The 27994-nt window shown below is 43.3% G+C and overlaps 2 protein-coding genes across 3 annotated transcripts; one reads left to right on the top strand and one right to left on the bottom strand.

The window, feature by feature from the left end:
* The first annotated feature begins 6 nt into the window (after nucleotides 1-6).
* MRPL57 (mitochondrial ribosomal protein L57) lies at nucleotides 7-26567 on the top strand. Of its 2 annotated transcripts, none has more exons than XM_060637577.3 (2): nucleotides 7-10; nucleotides 25306-26567. In XM_060637577.3, the coding sequence occupies exon 2, from the start codon at nucleotides 25311-25313 to the stop codon at nucleotides 25617-25619; it is 309 nt and encodes a 102-aa protein (XP_060493560.1). In that variant the 5' UTR covers nucleotides 7-10; nucleotides 25306-25310; the 3' UTR covers nucleotides 25620-26567. The 2 variants fall into 2 exon arrangements, with proteins under 2 accessions (XP_060493560.1, XP_078304341.1); XM_078448215.2 differs by lacking the exon at nucleotides 7-10 and adding an exon at nucleotides 24982-25098.
* Nucleotides 5437-24960, bottom strand: SKA3 (spindle and kinetochore associated complex subunit 3). Its single transcript, XM_060637565.2, has 9 exons — nucleotides 24746-24960; nucleotides 21331-21392; nucleotides 21036-21201; nucleotides 17478-17889; nucleotides 15029-15114; nucleotides 9555-9640; nucleotides 7754-7957; nucleotides 5878-6008; nucleotides 5437-5564 (listed from the first exon to the last, which is right to left on the bottom strand). Exons 1-8 carry the CDS (start codon nucleotides 24846-24848, stop codon nucleotides 5880-5882), a joined length of 1248 nt encoding a protein of 415 aa, XP_060493548.1. The 5' UTR covers nucleotides 24849-24960; the 3' UTR covers nucleotides 5437-5564; nucleotides 5878-5879.
* Nucleotides 26568-27994: the final 1427 nt, after the last annotated feature.

Raw genomic sequence — 27994 nt, 5'->3', positions numbered from 1 at the left:
GACGGGGCCGGTGAGGGGGGGCGGGGGACGGGCTTGCGTCTGAGTATCTGGTTGGAGGGTCCGCGAGCGTGATGCCAAAGACCGGCTGGGACGACGTGATCTGGTTGCACCGGGAGCTCCGCAGCCGCGGACCCGTTGCTTGAATCTGTGTGTTTGTAAAAGGGATGATGGCACACAGGATTAAGTGTCTGCGAAGGCCTGACCTGTAAGCGACCGTAAATCCTACCCGTTCTCGGTAAGGTCGAGTTTAGTCACAACTGGAACTGGTCTTCCGTGGCACTCTTGTTCCCGTCTTGAAGTGTGTGGACCATGTGGCCGCTGCGGAATAAGCCTAAATTACGTTCGTGTATTACGGGAGGAAATGGGAGGCGTGTATTCCAGAATGAAAGACGAGGTGCTAGCAGTGGATTTCAGAGTCGGACTGCAGTCGTTTTGTACCCACAGAAGCAGCCTTTTAAATGTGACGGGATGGGCCCCCCATCGCGAAGGCCGTCACCGGGCTGCAGAGACCAGCTTGGAGCTTAGATCTAATCTCGGGCCTCTTCTCCTCTGAAGCTTACCCCGAACTCTTAGATTCTGTATTCATTCAGACTAGATGGACTTGAGTTCTGGAGGTCATAAAAGTAATTTCAACCTTTTTTTTTTTTTTTTTTTTTTTTTTTTGAGAAGAAGAGCCATGGTCCCTTCCTGTGTGTGGGAAGAAACTGATTTACTGTGCAGACGGCAAAAGCAGGAACTAAATTCAGGACCTTCGTAAGACAGTGTTTCCCATGATGTGAACCGCAGTGAGGGCTCTCCTGTAATTCCAGGTTATTGTCTTAGGAGTTTTAAAGTGGTTTATTTGCTTGGTTCCAACGTGGAATTTTCCCTTTAAAGATTGCGGTCTTCCACCGAAAGTACAGTTAAGGACTATCTAATGAACTTATTACTGACTATAATGCTAAGAGTCAGAAGACTTGTACTTAGTCCTTGTTTACGTTTGGCTTTGGTAAGTATGGCTTTGGGTAAGTAACTGAGCCGTTTCCTTAAATACAAAATAGAAATAAATGGTCACCGTGACAGCACCGTGCTCAGTGCGTAGCATCCTGACTGCCTCGCTTGCTCTTAGGGTATTTTGGAGTTGAAATTTTCCCTTTGGAGTATGTGTTGTAGTTCACGTGTTGCCTGTAATGACTTGCCAGTTTCCTCACGGTGTATGTGAACTTGGCATTTTGAGTTATTTACCAGATGTTCAATAGGGAGTCTCGCCATTACATTCTATTTAGGTTTTACAAAACCCGACTGGGACCGTCCTATCCATAGTGATCCCTGGCTCAGGTGACGTTTGAGACAGCGGTGTGCACGTGTGTGTGAGCACGCGCAGGCCTGTGAGGGGGAGAGAGAGCTATTAAACTGTTAGCCTAGGTTGGAAATTCTAAAATTTAAACGCTGTTATTCTTAAATAAAGAGCTGAACTTAGCCTGCCTCTTTCTATTCAATCAGACACGAATTCCAGACTTGGTTTTGGGGAAACCGAGGAGGCAGCACCCGGAAACAGCTTCTCAGAATTACAGTCAGTGCTGGGCTGTGCCCGGCACGAGGAACTTGACTGCGTTTCCTCACTGGACCTTGACGGCCAAGCTACGGAGACCGTGGTTCCATCTAGCGATCAGGTGGGGGCCTGCTTCAAGCGGGCACCGCCGTGGGGCACGCGCACCCAGGTTCCCAGCAAAAGCTGAAACGTACGTTCCCCCAAGTAGGGTCCTTTGGCGATTTCTTTCATTCTCGCCTCTGCAGCCTGGCTCCCACTCGCGTTGCAGGGCTGCTTCCTGCAGGGAATCTCCCCGCCACAGCTGGTTTCTCCCAGGGGCCAGTCGTCTGGAGTATGTAGACCGGTTTCAGTGTTTGTACAAACCAAGCCACCCGTCGTGAGTGAAACCAGAGCTCCCAGCCGAGAGTTTCAGAGCAGCCGGACGGGGTCCGTGTGTTCCGATTGGTGTTTTGCTGCTTGACTGTGGGTGGTTTTGCCGATAGCTGTAGTTTCTTGGAGCCCGCAGTGGAACCAAACCTGAAGGAAGTCTGTTTCTCAGGGATTTTCTTCCCCCCCGTAACCCCTGGGAGGGGAATAAGCTCAAGCCTCAAAAGCAATTTTAGTACTAAATGCTAAGAAAATCATTTTGTTAAACAGAAATCGTGGTCCTGGGAATGTTATGCAGAATTTATTATAGAAAGGTGTTATCGTTACAAAACCAACCTTGGGTTTGTGGGGAGGAGCCAATGAAATGCTGCTGGGTGTGTGTCAGGTGAATATTCAGTTAAAGTGCTATTTACTAAGGAAGAAGAAAAAAGGCATCTGTGGCCCCTTGTTTTGTGCCTTCGGTTGTCAGAATTTCCTGTCCAGGCTAGCAGCTCCTAAGAAAAGTTCAGATGGGAGTTGATGAAATTAAAGCAATTTGAGTTGTGAATGAGGTGAACCTCCCGAGGCATTTTTCACACCTGTAAACTGTAGAGTCCCTGTTGGGAATTGTTGGAATCTGTACTGTTCCTGGTTACTTCAGCTCCCCTCGTGCTTCTCAGTACTTTGCCGGGACAAAATACATGTGACGAGTGCCCGTCGGGTAGCAGGTGCCGTGGGCCTGGCAGTACACCAATAAACCTGAGCCACATACGGACCCTTAGACAGTCTTCCAGTCTAGGGGTGCCTGGCAGCCGAGTCGGTTGAGCATCTGGCTTCGGCCCCGGTCATGGTCTCACAGCTCGGTTTGTGAGGTCGAGCCCCGCGTCGGGCTCCGTGCTGACCGCTCGGAGCCTGGAGTCCAATTCCGATTCTGTCTCCCTCTCTCTGCCCCTCCCCCGTTCACACTCTGTGTGTGTGTCTCTCTCTCTCCTTCAAAAATAAAAATAAAAATTTTTAAAAAGGCTTCCGGTCTAGTCACGGAAGTGTAACTGGTAACAGGTGGGTCGGAAGGCGTCACGACGAAGGTAATCACTGCTGAAAATGGCACTGGAGCTTGTCCAGCTCCTACGGGCAGCTGGGCCGGATTTCTGTGCCCCACGTGGGGTCTGGCAAGGGCAAAGGCGCGGCTGTGAGGAGGTAGGCGCCGAAGCGCCTGGTGGCTGGGGCAGATACAAAGGACATGTCTGATGCTACTGCGGTGATTCAGGTGAGGGTCGCAGGCCCGGCGCCGGCCGCTGGGGCCCGGGGCCGCGACGCCGCTCCGTCGCGCCCGGAGCTCGGCTGTGCGTTCTTCGGGGACGCCCGGCGGGCCGTTTCCCCTGAAAGGCCGGTGGCGGGCGGGCCGACGCGCAACCTCCGGCCACGGGAGCGCATTCGCCAACTCAGCGGGGCGGCCGGGGAAAGTGCCCTCGAGAGCAGCGTGCGTGAGCCCCGCGGCAGGAGGGGGCGGAAAAGCAGAGTCGCCCGTGCGGCGAGAGCACGAGCTGCGAGAGAAGAGGGAGAAGTGGCCCAAGGTCGGATCGAGTAGGGCCGCGGAGGCCGCCTCCGCGATCTTGGGTTTCATTCCGAAAGCGCGGGGGGGGGGGGGGGGGGGGGGGGGGGACACTGAAGGGTTTCAAGCCAGGAGACAGGCTTGCCGATCCTAACCCTCGGAGCTGAATAAGCTGGAAGCATCGCAGCGCGAAGTAACGGGAACCTGGGCCATGGGCGACAAGTGGAAAGGGTCGGGGGGAGAAGTTTCGGGCAAATGGAAGTCGAGGGGCCGCCGCGAAAAAGCAGGCGACCGGAAACGCTTCCTACGGTCTTTATTTCGCATCTTAAGACACCTGACGCTTCTCACCCCACCCTCTCTCCAGTCCACTGCCAACTTCCTTCCCTGGGGCCCCGCCAATATTAGTGCTGTCGGGGGCGCCTGGGTGGCTCAGTGGGTTGAGCAGCCAACTTCGGCTCAGGTCATGATCGCACGGTTCACGGGTTTGAACTGTGTCCGGCTCGGTGCTGACAGCTGGGGGCCTGGAGCCTGCCTCGGATTCTGTGCCTCCCTCTCTGCCCCTCCCCCGCTCACGCTCTCTCAAAAACAAACGTAAAAAACAAAAAACTAGCGCCGTCAACGACCTGTTTCGCCAAGCCCAGTGGTCGCTTCTGTCTTTTCACTCGGATCCTTCTCGACCTCCTTTGCTCCATCGCTCCGCCTCTTTCCGTCTTCCAAAGTTCGGGGAACCCCAGGCCTGAGTCCCGAATATGCTTCGAGTCCACCCCTCCCTCCTTCGGCCGTCTCATCTGCTCTTGGATCTATGTGCGTGTAGCTCCAGAAAACCGCCAACAAGAGCTTGACAGCAATTTGGGAGTCATATACAAAACTGACCAGAGCTTTCCCTTGAAAAATAAAACTGAAAAACTTGCAGATAATTATGTTACACTACATTTAACAAAATTAAGTTATAACCACATAGTAATTCCTAGAACAAAGAATCAAGTGTTGCTTTAGCGATGATCTTCTAACAGGATGAAAAGAGCACAGTGGGATGGGTCTTCCATTGGACTTCCGAGGCACAGGCATCAAAGAGGGTCGGGTCATCTTTCCTGCGTCAAATTTCCCAAACCTAATAAGCCTTTGAAGGTTAGTAGGTTTGGGAAACCGAAGCACCTTGTCAAGATACTTGCAAACTGCTGCTTCTCAATTTTAACTGGTGTCCACAGAGGACAGGCCCTTCTTTTCCCCCTGGTTGTAATCTGGAGTTCGCCAACATGACTTGCATGAACTTAGAACTACTTCCTGGGCTTGGACAGGGAGGCCTGAAGCTATCAGAGGGCTCAAGAGACAAGGGTCCCTGCCTCCCGGGGTCCCAGGTGACAGTCCACAGAAGGGCACCTGGCCCAGGAAGAGTCCTCAAAACCTTCCACATAGAGGGTCGGGGTGTGCTAGGTGGCCAAGCTGGAGAGAGGGAACGCTGAGAGGGTCAGCAGCCACGTGGTGGATGGAGGGGACTGGAGAGGACAGAACTGACGCGTACGAAGAAGCTGTGAGTGAAAACAAAAGGCACGCGTCCTGATGGGCGAGCCCCCGGCTCCCGTGGTCCACCCGAGGCCGTCCGCGGTATAGTCACCCAGGCCTGCGGCCTTCTCCCTCTTCCTAAATTAACTTAAGCTGTCATCTGTAGACGACAGTCTTAAGAGAGCGCTGCTGAGCTAAAAGGTGTGAAAAGCTCAGGGACAGTCGTGAGAGGAGACAGGACAAGGACAGAGCCAGAATCAAGGGAGGAGCCCAGCTCTGGCGACGGCACCACCACCCCGCCACGAGAAGATCAGGATGGCCTTGTCGGAAGTCACAAACGTTTAAGAACTTTAAACTTTGTACCCTGCGTCCTAGTATCTCTCGACCATTTTGTTAGATCAGGCAGGTGAACGTGAAGTCAGTGCAGTCGTAACGACAACTTTAACAATGGAATAGCTGAGGAAGATCGAGGTTAAATGGAGTCAAATCTTAACAAAAGCACATCTGTGTCCGTGTTCATCTTTACTCTGGGCTGGTTTGGAAAAAGGGGGAAGATGTGGGGTGACACGACGAGTCCATCCCGCTCCGCTTCCACCGCCTTCTGTTCTGTGTCTACAAAACTTGCAAAGTTTTCTGCGAAAAGATACAAAGTTTAAGAAAAATCCACGAGCTATAATAGACATCAACACCGCAAATGACAGAACACTGTGACTATGTATTTTTGCACTTAGAAAATCGTGTAATATAGATGCCCAGTGACATCATCCTACTTGCTAGTGTGGGGATCTGAACTGCAGGGACAGCAAGCTCAGTATCCCGAGAGCCAGAGTTGGGCTGTTAACCTGTTAAGCTGGCAAATGTCAAAACGTTTTTACTACCATCTGAATGCTCATTTGTAAGTGTCTTCCTCCAACAACACAGGTGATTTCTCTGGAATGGCGCCTACCTTCACCAGTTTTCTTTGTTGCCAGCACCTCGGACGCTCGGTGCTCCGTATCTGGCGAGGAACGCTTTGCCGGGTGGCACGGCTCTCACTGCCACTGGAGTAGCTAGGTTCGAGTTGTATTTTGATAAAATCTGAAACAAAACAAATTCCTTTTTATCAAGTCCCAAGAACTACACAACAAACTTGGAAGGTGTTATAAAATACTCAAGAAAAGCCAAGAAAAGGGGCTCGGCTCAGTCGGTTAAGTGTCCGACTCTTGGTTTCGGCTCGGGTCATGATCTCACGGTTTGTGAGTTCGAGCCCCACGTCGGGCTCTGTGCTGACAGTGTGGAGTCTGCTCAGGATTCTCTCTCTCCCTCTCTTTCTGCCCCTCCCCCACTTTCTCTTTCTCAAAAATAAATAAACTTACCCCCCCCCCAAAATCTTTAAAAAAAAAGCCAAGAAAAATGTAAAAATATGGGTTATTTGAAACAGTAATTTTTCAGCAGCACAGACATTCAACAGCAAAGAAAGGATGGAGTTTGAAATTGAACTTCGATGTAGAGGCTTGACTTCTGAAGCCTTCTAAAATGTACTCTAAGATTAGTGGAAGTACAATAAGCAGCAACATATCCCCAAGAGCAAATTAAGCCTTTACAACACTGTCAGGGAAAATATATCTAGGAAAGAGGCAAAATATGTGCTCAAAAGAAAGATGATCAGCTATTAAAGATTATGAAAAGGAGACTCTGAAATATCAGCTATGATTTTTTTTTCACAAAGAGGTGATACATGAAATACAAGGATCCCCCCCTTTCACGTAGAAATAAAAAGGAGGATCGACCACAGCAAAGTAGAAACTCTAGGTAAACTCCTATAAAGATAGAAGACGCTCACCCCATTTTCTAACGTCCAGGAAAACAGAGAAGACCGAAAACAAAGGGTAGCAAATACTTTCTTGATGTCACAGGATGAGTCCGCTCTCTTGGCATTTAGGTATTATTCCAAGTAGCCACGGCTCTCCACAAGCTAGGTAGTTTGCGAGAACGGTTCTGAACGACTCCACTTGCCTAAGCGACAGCTGCCACTCTAACTTCTATTAGGGTGGGGATGACTGGTGGTGACGGGGTAGAGTTGGCAGTCCTTACAGATCAGTAGTAGACTAGAGGTAAGTGGTGTATAAAACAATCAGACATTCTTGGGGTGCCTGGGTGGCTCGATCGGTGAAGCGTCCGACTCTTGATTTCGGTTCAGGTCATGATGTCACAGTTCGTAGGACAGAGCCCCGAGTCGAGCTCTGTGCTGACGGCGCGGAGCCTGCTTGGGATTCTTTCCTTCCCTCGCTCTCTCTGCCCCTCCCCCACTCACGCCTGTGCACTTGTGTGCTCTCTTATAAATACATAAACATTAAAAGAATCAGGTATTCTAACATGTAAGTCAGTGTTTCTCAAACTGATGTCCAAGATGTCTCAGGTTCAAGAAACACTGAAATGTTATCCATGATACCCTACCCTGGAGAATGGGGGGGTATGTGGCCTTTCCGATTTTGCCAGCCATACCTCCAATGGAAAAAATGGTCAACGTGGCAATGGCAGCTGAACAATTATTATAAAATATTATAAGAAGACATTTCAGAACATGAAGTTGAAGGTAAAGAGAAAATGCACCACGAGGAAATAAAAGTATGATGAAATCCTGAGCTCATGCTCAGTCTGAAGAGCCTTATCCAGGTACTCTCAGAAGGGACTGAGAGCCCAGAATTCGGATTTTCTCAGTACACAAACCAGCACATTAGCCCGATGAGAAATCAGACGGTTTTTATAGTTTCAGGTCGTTAATATAAATGTCTAATTTTGAAAAGAATGTATCAGAAAAAGAAACAGCCTGGGAAAATAACCTGAAGAATATCTTCTGGAATGGTAGTGACTTCTGGAGGTGTAGGTGTTCTCAGCAGATTCTCGTAAGAAGAAATTACGGGAGAAGAGGGATCCGCAAAACTCTCAAAACACTTCTCCGAATTTAAAACTAACGATGTACAGTCTTTCATTTCCAAATCGTTTGATGAACTATTTGTTTCCGATAATGGATAATTTGTGGATCCCTATTGAACAGAATAAATCATTAAATTACGATGGCATAAAATACAGTAAATAAAAATTAGTCAATTTTAGTTCTGTCGCACAAAAATGACCCGCTCTTCCTCGACCGATTACTAAAGAAAATGGAGGAAACAAAGAAATGGCACGTGGAGGACAAAATACTCTCTTCTTACTAATAAAGGCTGAGCTACAGCTTATTATGAAAACTAAACGGGCCTGACTGAACAAGGTTAGAGGGACTCACCCACCCAGTTTCAGGCAACACTAAGCTGTCCCAGGTAAGAGTAACACCATGGATGAGCAAAAGTGTGACCACACGCCCTCACTCTTGACACAAAGAAAGCCCGTGTGAGCTAAACTTAGCATGCAATTCGTGCTTACCTGACCAACCCAGTAAATCACCTCCTCTCTCTAGGGTCAGAGTTAATAGAGTCACACCAGCAGGGGGCCTTCCACAAGAACAGGAACACAAGGGGCGAATTCACTGCAAGTGGCAAGTACTAGCAGGAGAGAGCCTGATGGGGACTTCAACTGATACTAGTATTTTATCCGTCTAGCTATTCCGTCCAATAGAGTAGCAACAAGCCACACGGGTCTATTTAGATTTAAATTGAAATTCATCAAGTTTTTAAAAGTGAAAAATCAGCTCCTCAGATGTACTAGCCACATTTTACGGATAGCCCGGTCTACTGTGTTGGTTGTCTTAAGTGTTCATAGTGACTTCAAAAAAGGGAGGAGGTATGATTATATTAATTTGTTCATCGAGTAATATTTGGAAAAAGCATAAAAATTACCCATGAATCTGTGACCTGGAGACAATCACATTTTGGTGTGTTTCTATCCATTCTTTTATTTTTTTCTTGAAATAAAATATATATATTGTGTGTGTGTGTATGTGTGTGTGTGTATACATGCACATGCATGTCATTTTCCATCATTAAGTATTTTTAAAACATTCTTTTTATGTTCTTATCTGTGCTTTGACACATATGTTAGGGGTGCCTGGGTGGCTCAGTGGGTTCAGCATCCAACTCTTCTTTTGGCTCAGGTCATGATCTCATGGTTCGTGAGTTTGAGTCCCATATCTGGCTTTGCACTGACAGTGCGGAGCCTGCTTTGGATTCTCTTTCCCCCGGCCCTCTCCCACTCTCTCTCTCAAAATAAATAAATATTTTAAAAAATAATAAAAACATATGCTAGTAACAGAACACCATACACACCCTAGTGTAGTTTGCTTCTATGCTACCACTTGACATCTAGATCTTTCCCATGCTTTGCTCTTATAAATAATGCTGTTCCTTCCTCTATAAACTCCTTGTTATAATTCTTTGTGCCAATGTACCTTAGAGTAAATTCTGAGACACGGTTGAAGGGCATGAAAATTTTAAAGCTTTTGCTATATGCTGCCAAATTCCCCTAAATTCCCCTCTAGAAATATGTAAATGTACTCTTAAAGGCTGCAGTAGTCTAAGTGGTTTTTTTTCCTTTTTAACTGAAGTATAGTCGACAGACAATATTAAAACAGACTGCGTCTAGAAATAGTAGCGTATATAGGTCATCAGGAAAAAGATCAGAGCTTTCAAGGTTATGGAAACGTACCAAAGCTATACTGTTCTTTGTAGAAGGAATTTTCAAACCAGGAGTGCAGAACGTGGGTGCCAAGGGGGAATCTGTATAGTCGCCATCTAAGAGACACAAACAATGGCATGAAAATATACATTTGGAAATAAAGTTGAGGGGCACCTGGGTGGCTCAGTCGGTTGGGCGGCTGACTTCGGTTCAGGTCATGATCTCACAACTTGTGAGTTCGAGCCCCACGTCAGGGCTCTCTCAACTATTTTAAAAAAAATTTTTTTTAATGTATGTTTATTTTTGAGAGACAGAGTGCGAGCAGGGGATGGGCAGACAGAGAGGGAGACACAGAATCCGAAGCAGGTTCCAGGCTCTGAGCTGTCAGCACAGAGCCTGACATGGGGCTCAAACCCACGAACCGAAAGATTATGACTTGAGCCGAAGTCAGATGCTTAACCGACTGGGCCACCCAGGCATCCCAAGATTTCAACTTTTACGTTACAGTCAATATAATTTGTGTACTTTATGTTTAAGAACTCAAGAAATTAGCTACAGTGTGTGCTTGACTAGACAGGAAGAAACAAAACTTCATATTCGCTTATCATCGGCACTAATAAAAGTTCAGCAAGGCTGCAAGGTGTAAGGGCAATATACAAAAACAAAAATCAGTAGTTCTAGCAAAAGAGCAACAAGCAATTAAAAATATAATTTGATAGAAGATCTTTTTTTTAATATGAAATTTATCGTCAAATTGGTTTCCATACAACACCCAGTGCTCATCCCAACAGGTGCCCTCCTCAATGCCCATCACCCACTTTCCCCTCCCTCCCACCCACCCATCGACCCTCAGTTTATGAGAGAAGACATTTTTTATAACAGCAACAAAGAAGACAAGACGCCTACAGGTAACTCTATTAACATCTGTATGAACTTTCTGGAGAAGATCAAATTTATAAAGAAGAAAAGAGGGAGGGAAGAGGACAAGGAGGTCACCTACCTTTTTTTTTTTTTTTTTTTTAAGAAATTTTTTTTTTAACGTTTATTTATTTTTGAGACAGAGAGAGACAGAGCATGAACGGGGGAGGGTCAGAGAGAGGGAGACACAGAATCTGAAACAGGCTCCAGGCTCTGAGCTGTCAGCACAGAGCCTGACGCGGGACTTGAACTCATGGACCGCGAGATCATGACCTGAGCTGAAGTCGGCCGCTTAACCGACTGAGCCACCCAGGCGCCCCTGGTCACCTACCTTCTAAGACACTAGGATTTACTCTAAAGCCATAACTATCAGAACAAGAAAGAGACCTCAGAAACAGAACCATGTGTATACAGACATTTAATGACTCTCACACATAGTATGATGAAAGCAGTCTTAAAAAAAAAATCAAAGAGAAAAAGTAAACATGTTAGAATAATGATCAGACTAGGAAAATTTTATTATGTCTAAAAATCAAGTGCTGGGAAAGATGGAGAAAAAGGAACAGAAACACTGCTGGTGGGAATCAGAACAGCCACTCTTGGGTGGCAATTAAGCATTTTCCAGAATACGGAAGATATGCATCACCTTTGATCTAGAAATGCCACTCCTAGATGTAACACATGTACGCAAGGAACAAAGTCATCAGAGCATTGCCTGTAAGAGTAAAGAAGTAAAAAACAACTACCCCTTAATAAGCAAATGAATAAATGACATTTGGCTTATTCATGTAGCGCTTAAAACTTAAGATGAACTGGATTTACATGGAGTGAACGAAAAAAAAAACAAGTGACAAAATAAAAATTGGATGTTGTAACTTAAATAAAATTTTCAAACAACACAACTATACTTTAGAATAATCATCACTTTAGGGGAGGAAGGGAAGGAGAATAACGGAGTAGGGATTTAGCTTTACGTGTAACAGTAAAAGAAAGATCTGAAGCAAATGTGGTACGATGCTAACATCTACTTAATCTGAAATCTGCCCGGAGACAGACACGTGGGACTCTAAGACGGCCTCTGAAGGGGCAGTGGAACGGAGACAGTGCATCAAGCTGAGCGCCTGGAAGACCAGTGAGGTCTGCGAAGCAGGAACTGGAAGATGCTTGCCCAGTGGCACCGACTCCAGGGGAACGGGATGAAAGCAAGTGAGGCTAAAAGTCGAGTCTTTGCAAGAAACGGAAAACCAGAGTAGCAGCTCCAACGGTGTAGAGTCGTGGGTTCTGAGCTCACTCTGCGTGTCCAGTGCAGGCGACCTGAGTCAAGCAGTTAACATAAAGACGTGTGCGATCGGTAAGCCCGTGGGGCCTTGGCTGGGGCAAGCGTGAAATGGTTCCACAGGACTCCGTGACAACCCATGACACTGAAAACAACTTCATCTGAGAGGAGTTAAAAACTAAGAGCCTGGCAATCCCTATCAAAATAACACCAGCAGTCTTCACAGAGCTAGAACAAACGATCCTAAAATTTCTATGGAACCAGGAAAGACCCCGAATAAGGAATCTACTCCCGAAATCGCTGTTGCACTATATGCTAACTAACTTGGAGGTAGATGAAAAAAAAAAAAAAAAGACGAAAAGCCTGTAAGGAAACACACCTCCAAGAAAGAGAATCAGAGCAATAAACGAAAGTATTAACACCTTAAACAGTTTTCCAAATACATGTGTCTAAAATGTTCAGAGATAAAGGAAGGCACAGAAATCATAAGGCAAGGGAACAGGATTACGGAAGGGGAAAAAAAGAACAGTCACATCTGAAGGGAAAAACATGTAAGACAGAAAATGTAGTCCCTGGAATAAAAATTCAATAGATTAAAATAATAATTTAGACTCAGTATAAAAGAAAAATAGCAAAGTGGAAGAAAGTTCCAACTAAAGCACATGGTAGCATAGAGAAAAGGAAGATATCAAAGGGAAGTTAACAAACCAAGGAGACTGAAGAAGAACATTCTAAAATCTGTTACAGAGATTCCAGGAGAAAAAAATTGAAGAATTAGGGAAGAGGTAATCTTATTAAAGAGAGAATCTCAGAGTATTTTCCAAAATTGATGACATGAGTTCTTAGTTTGACAATCATACCAAATTCTAAACACAGTAAATAAAAACAAATAAACTTATTTTAAAATTACAGAGAAATGTAGAATATCAAAGATAATGACAAAAATCTTACGACCGGGAAGAAAAGACCACAGATCTACACAGGAAAGCACATCAGGCCCACAGGACTCTGCTCATCAGGAATGGGCACCAGATCACAATGAAATAATTTCTGTATAAAATTTTGAAGAAAGTCAGCTATCTATTGTCTATGTCCAGTTAAATCACCGTTCCAAAATGAATGACAGAGAAAGAAAAAAGAGATCTTCAGACACAAAACCAGAGACCACTTCTCCCAGACGAGAAGTATCCCAGAGAACTGCTGGAGGCTGTGCTTTCACAAGAAGAAAACTAGACCCAGAAGGAATGACTGGGATGTAAGAAGCAACAGTAAATAAAGAAAATGGTAAACAAATGACGAATTTTCACTAGGTATAGACTCTAAGAATCATACTAAAGGTACTTTTGTGGCATAAGAATAGAGTCAAACTGAAATACGATACAATCTCTCTTAACAAGCCGTCACTGAACCAAAGTTCTAATGGATAAACCTAAGCTTGCCATTCCCTCCGTCAAATACACTGCCTGTGGTATACGGAAGTTTTTTCGCCAGTAAGCTGTTCTTTAAAAACTCCCTCCCGGGGACACCTGGGTGGCTCAGTCGGTTCAGACTCTTGATTTCAGCTCAAGTCACGATCTCACGTCCTGTGAGCGAGCCCACATTGGGCTCTGCACGGACCACGCACAGCCTGCTTGGGACTCTCTCCCTGTCTCTGCCCCTTCCCCGCTCGTGCTCTTTCTCTAAAAATAAATAAACTTTAAAAAAGATGTTTAAAAAAAATCCATCCCACTTCAGAAGTAATACACAAATATTCTCCTATATCATTTCCTTTCCTTTTTTTTTTTTTGCTTAAAGTTCATTTATTTATTTTGACAGAGGGAGAACATGTGAGATGGGGGGGGGGGGAGAGAGAGGGAGACACAGAACCGGAAGCAGGCTCCTCACTGTCAGCGCAGAGCCCCACGAGGGGCTTGAACCCATGAACCACGAGATCATGACCTGAACTGAAATCAAGAGTCAGATGCTTAACCGACTGAGCCACCCAGGTGCCCCCCGCTCATCATTTTCTAAAAAGTTTATGCTCCACTGGGAACTGACTCTTGGTGTCTACGAGACGGTGGTCCACTCTCTCCCTCTTTGGTACAGACAGGCTCTTTCCCACAAGCTGAGCTCTAAGTTTACTACGAGTCATTTGTATTTCTTCACACCTGTTGATGCCAGAAATACTTGTTAACTTAATAACATAATTTAATATTATATGTCAGTGAAATTAGTACAAAAAGAATTTTTCTGAAAAGACGTTCCTAAGTTTGGAAGACTTGATAAAGACAAGTTACTTTTAAAAATATGGCAATGGGGCGCCTGGGTGGCTCAGTCGGCTGAGCGTCCGACTTCGGCTCAGGTCATGATCTCACGTCTCGTGGGTTCGAGCCCCACGTCGGGCTCTGTGCTGACAGCTCAGAGCCTGGAGCCTGCTTCGGATTCTGTGTCTCCCTCTCTCTGCCCCTCTCCCGCTTGCACTCTCTCTCAAAAATAAATAAACATAAAAATTTTTTTTTTAAATGTGGCAATAAATTTGACAGAGATTAGACAATTATAATTAATCAAGAAATCACAAAACTCTAGAATGTCTTCTTTTATATTTTTGTGAAAACTGATGTTTTTGTAGTTGGTGGGACAAATATGAAAACACTGTATGAAATTTTTCTTTAAGTTCTTGTATTTTAAAAAAACAATTTGAAATGGTAGCTACTGTATTCTAAGTGTAGTTTATGTAAGAAAAATAATGTAGAATCTGATCAATGGGCTGAAGCTAAATTTTAAAAAAAGGTACTGTTGATTCTGTATCAGAAGTTTGGTGACTGAATATATATTTATGTTTTAAGTTAAAATGTTAGAAACAAACAGGCTGGCAAATATTTTTTTTTAATGTTTATTTATTTTTGAGAGGGAGACAGAGACAGCAAGCACACATGAGCAAGGGAGGGGCAGAGAGAGAGAGGGAGACACAGAATCCGAAGCAGGCTCCAGGCTCTGAGCTGTCAGCACAGAGCCCGTCGTGGGGCTTGAACTCACGAACTGTGAGATCATCACCTGAGCTGAAGTCAGACGCTCATCCGACAGAGCCACCCAGGCGCCCCAGATAAATATTGGCTATAATCAGGAAAACTATGAAAAGCATACCGGAAAATTCTCTTTCTCTGGTATGAAATCATGCCGCACCCAATGGGACAGAACTTTACATAACTCAATAGCATGAACTGACAAGACGCAGAAGGACTATGGGGGTGTCTAAGATGAGAGAACCATTTTTGTACAAAGATAATCTAGAAAAAGGATAGCTGAGAAGTAATGTGATTCTTATACTCACCATTTTTTTTCAACTGCTGGATTATGAGGCCAGGAGTAGCAAAGAAATGATTACTGGTCACCGGTTCTGATTCTACGGCCTCCTCACTGGCGTGATTCATAGGGAAATTATAAGGTGTAAAAAAAAAAAAAAAAAAAGTTAATATTGAACCTCTGGGAAAAAATTCAGTCTTGCTATATACTGTCCAGTGTAGGCAAACATCCAGTTCCATTCTGTGTGACACGAGTCCCATTGAACTGTGTTTGTTTGTTTTTTTAATTAATGCACACACATGGCTCAAAAAAGGTTATGAACCATTTGGTATTGACAGCCTTGACTGCGAAGCAGGCTAAGAACCCCTGACTTAAGGGAAAGCTGTACGTTTAACTCATCAGTTCAAATACAGGAGCTACATACTTCATGGTTTCAAAACCATAAAGTGGAATTTTGCAACCAGTTTACAGACATAAATTAAGAACTTGTCATTTTTTTAGACTAAAAAAGACTGATCCCTGTCATCTAAGGATGTTCTAGCCATTTACTCAGATGTCTGGAATATAAAGAGGAGTATCATCAAGTAACTATAAGATGGTTCAACTAACCAATTGTCCTGGCATAATTTACTGAATAATTTTTACTTCTGTAATATATATATTTATATGTATCTGTATATTATATATTTTACTGTTCGGTCATATTCGTTCATTACTATTATTTTTTATTACTATTTTACTACTCTTTTTTTTAAGATTTTATGTTTTTAAGTAATCTTTACACCTAACACAGTGCTCGAACTCATGACCTCAAGGTCAAGGGTTGCATGCTCTTCCGACTGAACCAGTCAGGCACCCCCTTTTTAGCTACTTTTACTTATTATTCTTCCAAGTAAATTTTAGAGTCATTTTATCATTTACTTTAAAAAAATCCTATCGAGGCTTTGTTGTAAATGCACAACATCTATAAATTAATTTGTCATGATTAAGCATCTTAACATTTAGCCAGTCTATCAGGATGAAGAAAAAACATTATATTCCCCACTTTTTCCTTTACTTAACCCAGAAATATTTATGGTTTTTATCATGTAGATCTTTTTACCCACGACTGGCATCAGTATTTCACTTTTTTGTCGCAAATTTGAATGGATTTTTTTCTACTCCGTTTAGGAACTAGTTATTAATAAAATATAGGAAAACATTATTTTAAATGGTTAACTTACCACTATATAAAATACATCTTCTATGAGCCTCTTTCTTGAAGTTTGAGATGTGAATTTTTTGAGTTGCCCATGTACAAAACATGGCCTAGAAATACTTGTTACTGGCCAGAGTTATCAAGAATGATGTTAAATAATGGTGACAGATAGCTTCACTATTATTAGATACTTGTAATTTATCATGTTAATGAAGTACTCTATTTGGAGTTTGACCAAACGTTTTAAAGGAACGGGTATCAAATTTTACCAAATCCTTAAGGCACCCAGGTGGCTCAGTCAGTTAGGCATCTGACTCTTGATCTCGGTTCATGATCTCACAATTAGTGACATTGAGCTCTCTGACAGCACAGAGCCTGTTTGGGATTCTCTCTCTCCTTCTCTCTTTGCCCTTCCCCCATCTGCACTCTCTCTCTCTCTCAAAATAAATAAACTTAAAAAAAAAAATTTTATCAAATTCCTTATTGGCATCTATTAAGATTATCCTTTTTTCCCTTATTAAATCCAATCATTAAAATGTATGTTATGGGCTTCAAGTATTAAACTATCTTTGCATTCCTGAGATAAGCTTAACTTGTAAGTTATCTACTATACTTGTAATATTCTGTGAATTCAATCTGAGTAGTTTAATTGGGACTTTACCTTATTATTCATCAAGTGGACTGGTTATAGTTTTCTCTTGCATGCTCTGTCAATGTGTGTATCAAGGGTATGTCAACCTCATAAACTAACCTCAGTGTTTTTGGTCTCAGATGTTTTAGAAAAAGAACTTTTTAAAGTAGGTTTCACGTCTGCCACGGAGCCCAGCGTGGGGCCTTAGTATGGGGCCAGAACTCACGACACTGAGATCAAGACCTGGACTGAGATCAAGAGTTGCACACTTCACCAAGTGAGCCACCTAGGTGCCCCCAAAAAGAACTTTTTTAGGCTGTGCTCCAATAAAACTTTATGTACAAAAAATAGGGAGGAGGCTGGATTTGGCCTGTGGCGGTAGTCTGCAGACCCCTGATAGTGACAGTTCTTTTTCAAGATGATTATTTTCAGGGGACCTGGGTGGCTCAGTTAGTTGAGCATCTGACTATTGACTTTGGCTCAGGTCATGATCTCACGGTTCATGAGTTCAAGCCCTGCAGTGGGCTCTGTGCTGACAATGTGGAGCTTGCCTGGGATTCTGTCTTTCCTGCTGTCTCTGCCCCTCCTCCGCTCCTGCTCTGTCTCAAAATAAATAAATAAACTTTTTTTTTTTTTAAAGCGGCTTACCTTTTATTCTCCTTCATATTTTTAAGTCCCATCGTGGAATCTTCATTCAAACACGCAGTACAGTCAGAGATACCGAAGTGTTCTAATTTAGGAGTTACACACTCAAAATCATCCATCTTCAGGGCACATTTTGGAGTTTTTAGTACTTTAACTACGGACTGCTTGGAAGATGGAGTTAAAATTCTGGGCTCTTCTTCATGGTCGTTTACTGCCTGTGGAGGGTTTGGTGGAACTTGGGCTATCATGTACCGCTCAAGTCCAAAATCTGAAAGCTGGGGACTCCGTGGAGACTTCTCAGAACTAGCAGTGCTTGGAACAGCAGGATTGGACAGACTGTCCTTGACATCAGGCATTTGGGCATTTTCATGCTTCGTGGACTCTGAGTCAGAGTCAGTGATTTCTTGTTCATCCGCTGTGAGGAAAAACCAAGGAGGTCGTATTCTGGTCAAACATCAAACCACAAAATCCCAAGTACTAAAGCCACATAAAATAGCTCCATCTGAAATGTCCCCAATCAGCAAAAGTCCTGATTCCCTCTTTAGTCTCTAAAGTTTTATTTCAACTGTCCCTGTAGGAAATTTCTGACCCAGATCCCATTTTGCCTACACATTAAAGAAGGAAAGTAAACTAAAGTATTAAAAGATGAAAAGTCAATGCAAATGAAAGTCCAATATCCTTACTCCCCCAGCTAATGTGATTTACCCATCTTTCTTAATGAATTCTGGAACTATTTTCTCATTTGATGACATTAACTACAGGGTGGAATTAACTATGATCTAGATTTAAAACACAAAGTATAACATTAGTTTAGAGTATTCATTTACAGATGCCTAAGTTAAAAAGGAAAGACTGTCACACCAAGATAAGTTTTTATCCTTCGTCTGGAACGCCTGTATCAAAAGTCTGGTTGAGGAAAATAATAGGAGAGCATTAGAAAGATCTGTAGTTTCTCAACCCCGAAAAGGTCATATCTGGCTCCAGACCCCATATGGTTAATCACCACACTGTACATTTCAAACTAAATAATTTACTAACAACTGTGCTTTTCCCCCACAATCCTTTGCCATTTCCTGCATACATTAATGGTTAGTGAATTTGGTGTGGAACCCAAGTTGCAGTTAAAAGGTCCAGGATAGCACTATGATGCCAAGGAACTGGAGAAGGAAAACCACTAGCTTTCAGTGTGAGAGACAACAGAAAGTCAAAGAGGATAATCAGAAAGAAGATATGTGGATTTGGCCAGGATCTGGGCAGATAACTTAAATGACAGGGTTTCAGTGAGATAGCAAGGTATGGAGAGTGGGATGGGTATTAGGAAAGCGCGGGACAAATGTAAAATGTGTAGCATGAAGTGGAGAAGAAAAATGAACCAGTAATTAGGGTAACAAGAAAGGAAGAGAAAATGGAGGGGGTGAGCTGAAGGAAGAGAAATTAAAATGTGTTTAGCACCCCCCATGGGACAGGCATTTGAATGTTTCACCCCAATTAATTTTCATATTAACTATTTCAAGCACAAAACATCTTAGGATATTTTTTGTTTTTATAAAGGCACCAAACAACATTTTGGAAAACACTCAGCTGATACAATGTAAAGAGCCAAAACTTGACCTCACATCCTCTCATTCCAAACGCTACCATTTGTTTAAGAATAAGGAGGGAGGGAGTTACTACAAAGATCTGTTTTAGCCAACCTTGAATACATATCATTTGGTTGCTAAATTAGAAATATGAATTGGAACAACTGTACTTGCTGAAGGAGATGGGAAAACGTTTCTCCAAAATGCCTTGTTTGTTGTATTCTTTTTAAGAAGAAAGTATTTGTACTTTTGTTATGAATCGGAATGTATTTTTGTTAAGTCTGATAATGGTCTTTTTTGTTTCTCTTCATCTTTTAAAGGAAAGTCTATAGTTAGAGTTAGATGGGGTCTATCAAACATTGGTATAGATCCCTGTCAGAATCTTTTGGGTCCAAAGGAACAGAAAAGGGATGAATTTAGGCTGTACATTTAGTTAGCCAGCGAAGAGATCAAACAGATTGGAGGAAGTGAAGAGGTGCACGCTTTCTCTTTGAAGGTAGGGTTTTCTTTGTTCTGACTGGCAACAGGAAACAAAGTAGGATAGGATACTGTTTTCGCATGCATGATAAACCAGGATGTGTTAAATATGGAGTATGCACCATACCAAAAAAAAAAAAAAAAAAAAAAAAAAGGTTATAGACTCTGGTTTCCTGGCTTTGGGCCCTTGGAAGAGCTGCTCATTCACAGCGTTCTGTTTTGGCATCGTGCTTTCTGCTTTCTGTTAATTCTGAGAAATGTTAGAAGAGCTACCAAAAACTTATCCTTGTATTTATCACAAGGCAGTCACTGATAAGATTAAGAAAATCATCGCGATATCACTGCCTCGCAGGGAGTTACTATCGTCCCCATTTTGCAAGTGAGAAAAAAGCAATTCCGAGAAATCATCCGAGGTCACACACCTGTAGCAACTGCTGGAGCCAGGACTTGAACCCAGAGCTTGTTCACAGTAAAGTCAACTGAATTCTTTGCACTGCACCACGCAGACTGTTTAACATACCCTCCACACAGATCCCCAGTATGTATTTGCTGAATGTAATTAATGGTTGATTTGTGTACAAAGATCATTCTCATAACGGAAACAAAGACACTGAAGTATACTGAAATTAGTCCCTCACAGGTGTGGGCCCAACAAGAGTTGACACCAGGTGATTAACATGCCAGGTACGATTCTAGACAAACTTTATGTCATTCCATCCTGCTGCAACCTCAAAGGTAAGGAGTATTAAACGTCTGCACTCTATAGATGAGATTCGGAGGTACGAGGTTAGGTAAGTGGTCAAAGGTAATACAGTAAATACAGTCAACGGTGGGATTAGAGATTTGCATTCAGATGGTCTGGCTCTACTTCCAAAACACCATGTTATCCTACCCTTCGTTACAACTGTAAAACCTAAAAAAGGACTTGATCAGTTTATATTGCCCCCAATTTCTTGTTCTACGGAAGAAAAAACTGAGAACAAGAAAAATGAAATAGCATGCCTTACCTCCAGTCTCTCGGCTATTTTTGGCAGAGCTGACTAGAAACCAGCCATCCTAAAATCACGTGGATCTATCTTGTAGTCTTCTTTAACGTTTATTTATTATCGAGAGACAGAGAGACACAGAGCATGAGCAGGGGCGGGGCAGAGAGAGAGAGGGAGACACGGAATCCAAGGCAGGCTCCAGGCTCTGAGCCGTCAGCCCAGAGCCCGACGCGGGGCTCGAACCCACCGACCGTGAGATCGTGACCTGAGCCGAAGTGGGTCGCTTCACCGACTGAGCCACCCAGGCACCCCTCTTGTACTCTTCTTTAATCTAGCATTTTGGAAAGGAGAGGAAGGACTGTCTTTGTTTTGCCACCACGAGTCAGCACAGATTGATGAATAAATGACCACACATGACAAGCCACATAATGGCGGAGCCAGAACCAGAGTAACCGTAATCACGCTGCCTTCCTTCTTTAATACTAAAACAAACGCCATAAAATGCAAATCATTCACACCTGAGCTCTTCTTGGCACGTGGATTATATCCATACTTCTGGAAAAACTCCGTTATTTTCATGATATCCATTGAATTTTTTTTCATTAGTACTTTTGTTGCCTTTATGAAACCAATGCTTTCTTGACTTTCCAAACTTGCTTTATCAAGAAGAAGAATGACATCGTCCTTTTATGAGGAAAAAAAGTACATTATAATTTTTCTATCAAAAGACTTAGTCTTAAGACTAAAAGACTAAGTCTATTTATTTAAAAATTACCACACAAAGATGATAAATTAATATTGCAGGACCGATACCTTTAGAGTCTGGACTTCAGAAAGAAGGTCATATAAAATTCTCACTGGATAATCTTCAATGTCTTCAATATGAACAGAGAAAGGAAAAAATGCAATAAGGAAAAAGTACAATAAGGAAAAGGAGGAAAAAGAATAGAAAATATAATTTAGTATTGTTTCTTAGAATTATAAAATCCTTGTAGATATTTATCATTTGTTTCGTATCAATTACAAAGTATTACAGCCTTTGTTTTAAAAGTTATTAAATTATCACATCCGTACAAAAAAGTACAAAAATCCTAAGTATATAGCTTGATCAACTTTCCAAGTGAACATACGTAAATAATTAGCACTCAGATCAAGAAGGAAAGAAGGGAGGGAGGGAGGGAGGGGAGAAGGAGGAAATGTAATTCCACCTAGCAATTTTTTTATAATGAGCACTTTTTGGTTCCTATTTTTAAAATCTCTGCCAATGACAACACTTACGTTTTCTTCTAAAAGCTTTATTGTTCTGCCTTTTGCATTCAGAGCTACAATCCTCCTGGAATTGATTTTTTTTTTTTTTTTTATGGCATGAGGTAAGGATCAAGATCCATTCTTATTTCCAGGTCCAACTGACCTGGCACCATTTATCGCAAAGACATCCTTCATCCGCTGTACTGTCACCTTTCTTACTAATCGGTTGCAATATATAGACTATACATCATGTAAAAGCAGTTTTTTAAAGAATTATATTTCTCTTTCTAAACCATGCCTCCTTTGAAGATCTCCTTTCACCTGTTGAAGCTGACCAATTTTTCTTTGGGAAATGCAAGTCAACGTGACAGTGATACTTCATACCTACTAGAAGGACTATATTCAAAAGACAGGTAATAATAAATGATGAGGATGTGGAGAAACCGCAACCTTCATTCGTTGCTGGCGGAAATGTACAATGGTGCATCCACTTTAGAAAACCATGTGGCAGCTCTTCAAAAAGTGAAACATAGGTTTACCATGTGGCCCAGCAATTCTAGGTGTATACCAAAGAGACCCGAAAGCATAATGTTCACCGGAAATGTTCACATATATTCATAATATCTAAAAAGTGGAAACAACCCAAATGTTCATCAACTGATGAATAAACACAATGTGGCGTATCCGTACAATGGAATATTATTCAGAAATATAATGGAATGAATCACTGATACATGCTGACACGGATGAACCTTGCAACATCAGGCTAAAATAAGTCAGTCACAAAAGCCTACTTTTGTATGATTCCTTTTATATGAAATACCCAGAATATACAAATATATACAGGCAGAAAGCAGATTAGCAGTTGCATAAGGCTAGGGTAGTTGGGGATGGGATTATGGGGAGTGGATATTAACAGTCACAGGGTTTCTTTTGAGGATGATGAAAATCTAAACTTACTGTAATGGTTGCACAACTCTGTGAATACACTAAAAACCACTGGACTGTATCCTTTAAATGCTGAATTTTATATTATGTGAATTATATCTCAAAGAAGTTTAAAAAGTCAATCAATTTAATGATTCATAAAAGCTGAAATTTTTTGGTGATGATTTTCTCTATCACATTTCCGTATATATATTTTTTAATTTTTAAATGTTTTTATTAATTTTTGAGAGAGACAAAGAGCACGAGCAGGGGAGGGGCAGAGAGAGAGAGGGAGACACAGAATCTGAAGCAGGCTCCAGGCTCTGAGCAAGCTGTCAACACAGAGCCGGACCAGGGGCTCGAACCCACAAACTGTGACATCATGACCTGAGCTGAAGTTGGACGCTTAAATGACTGAGCCACCCAGGTGCCCCCATACCATATTTTCTGTAATACATATTGGCCACAAATAGAAGAATCATCCCAACTTTTTCTTATAAAACCAGAAGAAAGTGCAAAATTTGTGTACACGTTAATATGCTGGTAAGAAGGTAAATTAGCACAAGAACCCAAAGTGGCACCTAGCTGGCTCAGTCTGTACAGCATGAGACTCTTGATCTCTGGGTCATGAATTCAAGCCCCACATTAGGTGTAGAGCTTACATTAAAAAAAAAAGAAAAAAACAAAAACAAAAACAAAAAAATAATAAAATATTAATAGTGGTGTCTTTGGATGGCTGAGTTACAGAAAATATTTATTTTCCTCTTTCTACTTTTCATTTCTCAAATTTTTTGTCATGTACGTATATTGTTCTTACAGTCAAAATAAACATTTTTAAATGGCTGGAACACTGTTCATAATATAACAAAAGTAAAAGGAGTCTGTGTCTACAAAGCACGATGTTTTAAGGCAAATTACATTTATGACATTTCTAAAATAATCTCAAAACCTGAGCTACTCTTGCAATATTTTTAAATTTTTTTTATGTTTTATTTTTTCTTTTTTTGAGAGAGAGAGAGAGAGAGAGAGAGCGAGAGCGAGCATGAGCGGGGAAGAGCAGAGAGAGACACACACACACACACAGAATCCGAAACAGGGTCCAGGCTCTGAGCTGTCGGCACAGAGCCCGACGCAGGGCTGGAACCCACGAACCAGGGCCGGAACCCACGAACCGTGCGATCATGACCTGAACTGAAGTCGGACGCTCAACCCACGGGGCCAGCCAGGCGCCCCGCAACAATTTTTCTTAAATGTCTAATACAAAGGTTAGTGGTGAAGAATTCTGCTATATTAATTTTATTTTTAAGCAGTATTGACGGGTGCCTGGCTGGCTCAATCACAAGGTCATGTGACTCTCAATCCCCAGGTCTTGAGTCTGAGCCCTGTGCTGGGTGTCGGGATTTCCAAAAAAGAAAAGAAAAAAAAAAAAAAAAAAAAAAAGGTACTCACTAGTATTGACGGGTTGCTGGGAAATATACAGGCATTTACTGCAACTGTGGGCCATTTGGGTGAGACAAAGTCAGTTTACAAGCAAAGAACCGTGCTAAATAACTGCATTTTGTTTAATTACACAGTATTTTTATTAATATCCATTATGTGACTTGAAGTATATCGTGTATAAATGAGTGTGCGCATTATGAGCTCAGTCTGCCAACTTAATTTACACTTCTATTCTATGCGGTTTCTCCTCCTAACACAGTGACAGTGCTATTTCAATATTTGCGGAGAGCAAATGTGGTTGGACACAGAACTGAAAACAGCCACAACAACGTACTTGAGGGGGCAGAAGAATAAATAATAAAAAGGTGACACCTGCAGCCCCTCGGGGCCCTGCTGACGACAAACGTCGAGCGTTCTGATGGGTGTGCCACCGCCCTTCCATATCTCTTTCGAAGCACCCCTCGCCACTGTAGCTAAAATAACACACTCTCGGCCGAGTGTGTGCGTTCGTACTTGTGAAGGCCCTTCTGAGCCGCCGCACTCGGGGCGGGCTGCGGGCGCCCGGGCGGGTCGCAGGAGCCGCAAAGGCCCCGACGCCCGACGCCGCACTCACCGCTCTCCTCTCCGTCCAGCGCTCGCTGCAGCCGGGCCGTCTCGCTGTCGAGGGTGATGGCCAGAGACCGTAGCTTCGCGTGGAAGCTTCGGATCAGATCCATGGATAAGGGCTGCTCGGCAGGACGCAGGACGCAGGACGCAGGACCCGAGCGGACCCCACCTCTCCGGTCCGGCCCGCCACTAGTTTGAATCTCTCGGCGCCGGAAGTGTCCCGCCTCCGCGGGGGTCGCACGAGCCCTCTCTCGCGAGAGCTGAAGTCTCGCGCGAAGCGGCAAGGAGGTTCCGGGAGGCGGACGCGCTTCCGGGGTCGCGTCCGCTGGCGCGCGGGGGAGCTCGTGAACGACGCGGCCGGTGAGTTGATGACCGTGTTTCGTTGCTTCGGGAGTCCCTCTCTTTCCCTAGGGAGTCTAGTTGGGCTCCCTGCTTCTTTGGGGGCACGCTGTGCGTCCTCGGGGGTGGCGGAGCGGCAGGAGAGCCGGGGTCGCGCGCGCGCGCTGCTGTCACCTGCGGCCGAGTGCGTAGCCATTTCCCGGTGCGACTTTCCCCGTATCTCCGCAGGTACCATGTTCGTGACCGCCCTCCTCCTCCGCAATCGCATTCCTGGCAGCCAGTGGATCGGGAAGCACCGGCGGCCGCGCGCCGTGTCTTTCCGCGCGAAGCAGAACATGATCCGTCGCCTGGAGATAGAGGCGGAGAACCATTACTGGCTGAGCATGCCCTACCTCACCGCGGAGCAGGAGTACGGCCACGCCGCGGGGCGCCGGGCGGCGGCCTTCGAGGCCATCAAGGCGGCCAGCGTGTCCAAGTTCCCCCCCCACAGATTTGTGGGAGACCAGCTGGACCATCTCAATGTCACCAAGAAGTGGTCCTAGCCCAGAGCCACCGCCTTGGAGCTGGGCGGGTCGCGGGGCCGCCATCTCTGTGACCCGGTTCTGGAACTGAAAAGCTAACCTCGAGAGAGAAAATGAACCTTTGGACCGGAGTGGTCTGCATGTAGAATATCTGGGGCTCCCAATTCTTTACTACTTGAGAGTCTGATCTCTGTCGCATTGTTTCCTTTTTCTTCATCCTCATAGGAAGACACAGGAGATTTCCTGGGTCACAGAGGATATGAAATGTATTTTGGGTGGAAGCTTCAAAAAAAACAAAAACAAAAAACCTATGAGCTATGGTTTGGAATCTGTGCCTCAGTATGAAGATAGTTGATGGGGGCTTTATAAAATGTAAATGAGTTCGCTTACCTTCTGTGGAAACATCGCCTAAACATAAATGAAAAAGTGAAATAAATGAAAATCTGAAAAAGTTCAGTTGAACATACTCTCAAAAACAGCATTTTCTTCTGGGATGCTGCTGAAAGTAGACATTTAAATTTTTTTTTTTTTTTAATGTTTATTTATTTTTGAGAGACTGAGTGTGAGCAGGGGAGGGGCAGAGAGAAGGGGAGACAGAATCCGAAGCAGGTGCCAGGTTCTGAGCTGTCGGCATAGAGCCCGACAGGGGGCTTGAACTCACGAGATCATGACCTGAGTCAAAGTCAGTCGCTTAACCGGTGGAGCCACGCAAGGCGCCCCTGAAAGTAGACGTTTAGATAAAGTAAAAGGTATTCATCAGAACTGCGACGTGAAGTTGTATTTTAACAACCTATTTCTGGGATACAATTGACATTACAGGCCACCAGTTGAAGATGTTTGTCTTTTCGAATACCCTTTTTCAGTATATAATACTGTATTCTACTGTATAATACCCTTTACATGTATTACCCAATCGTATGATATATGATATTATGAATCGTATGCTATAAAGGGCTTGACTGTTGTATATACCCTGTATATTTTACATGTGAAGAAAACTCGTCCAAAATCCGTTCCCAGTAATGAATGTGACTTGGGTTTCAATTTCTGTATAATCTCGATATCTCAACTGCTGTGTTTATATTTGACAACATTTTCAAAATACGGAAGAAAAAGAATTCAGTCCCATTGCCCAGAGATGAAATAATCATCTTTTATATATATTTTTCTTGTCGTCTTTATATGCTTTTTGAACACATACTGAATCTATAGGGGTAAATAGAATCTTGAGTTAAAAACTAACATTTAAAGGTTATGATGCATATTGCCAATGGCTTTCCAGAAAAATTGTAAAACAGCAAGACCAATGTATGAGAGTGTGAATCTCATTTGCCAGCATTGACTGTTTTCTTCATTAATGAATGATTCATGGTTCACATTTAATTATCTGCCGTTGGGATGTGTAGGCTGTGGTGCAGACATTATTATTACTTTTTTGATTCATTGCACCTAAAAAATGCCTGCCGCATGATAGTTGAATATTTAACCAAGCTGAACTCTGTTATTGATAGGTCATATTCTGTGGTGTATACTTATTGAATGCTTTTTATAGCTCACAAAAATGTCTCTGGTTCCTATGAGCAAGTTAATATCTGTGACCATCTCTTTTCATTCCTGGAAATGGTGACAGCCAATGCTGTTTAGGAGAAAGGTGAAGGAAGGGGGCTCAGGGGACCTTAGAACTGTAACCATTTCACATAAAATCGTTAACTAAGCGCCTGGGCAGTTAAGCGTCTGGCTCTTGATTTCAGCTCAGGTCGTGATCTAACGGTTCCTGAGATTGAGCCCCACATCAGGCTTTGTGCTGAACAGCACAGAGCCTGCTTGGGATTCTCTCTCTCTCCCCCTCTCTTTCTGCCCCTCTCCCTCTCGCAGACACTCTGTCTCTCAAAAAAAAAAAAAAATGTACCTACTTCTGTTGCTTCGATCTCTGTGTAACTCAGAAACTTTGGAGTTTGAAAAAGGAATGGTTAAGGTGAATCTCAGAGAAGGAAAAAGATGCTAGAATCTTGGGTCTGAAGAAATAGAAGGCAGTTCATGAGAGGAGAGATTTTTATGTATAATCATTGCAGTTGTAAAACAGTCTCGTGAAGTAGTCGTCTCCACTGTACAGGTTAGAAACTGAAGCTCAAATGTCAGCAACACTGTCACGTTCACACGGCTAACAAACGGTAAAACTAGAATTCAGGACTAGGTTTATCTAAAGATCGTACGCATTTTAATATAGTACACTAACTGCTATAAATACAAGGTCACAGCTGTGTTTTAATCACTTCTTGGCCAAAGCGATGCTGTTGAAACATTTGATTTTTTTCCCCGCGAGGCTACAAATGTTAACACCATAGCCATCCTAGAGTTCATCTTTCCTTAACAACAGAGCTCCTTGCCCTCAGCTG

Source organism: Panthera onca, chromosome A1, assembly GCF_046562875.1.
Source record: "Panthera onca isolate mPanOnc1 chromosome A1, mPanOnc1 haplotype 2, whole genome shotgun sequence".
Classification (NCBI taxonomy): Eukaryota; Metazoa; Chordata; class Mammalia; order Carnivora; family Felidae; genus Panthera; species Panthera onca.
The sequence above is the reverse complement of the archived record's forward strand: the minus strand, read 5'-3'. Positions and strand labels throughout refer to the sequence as shown.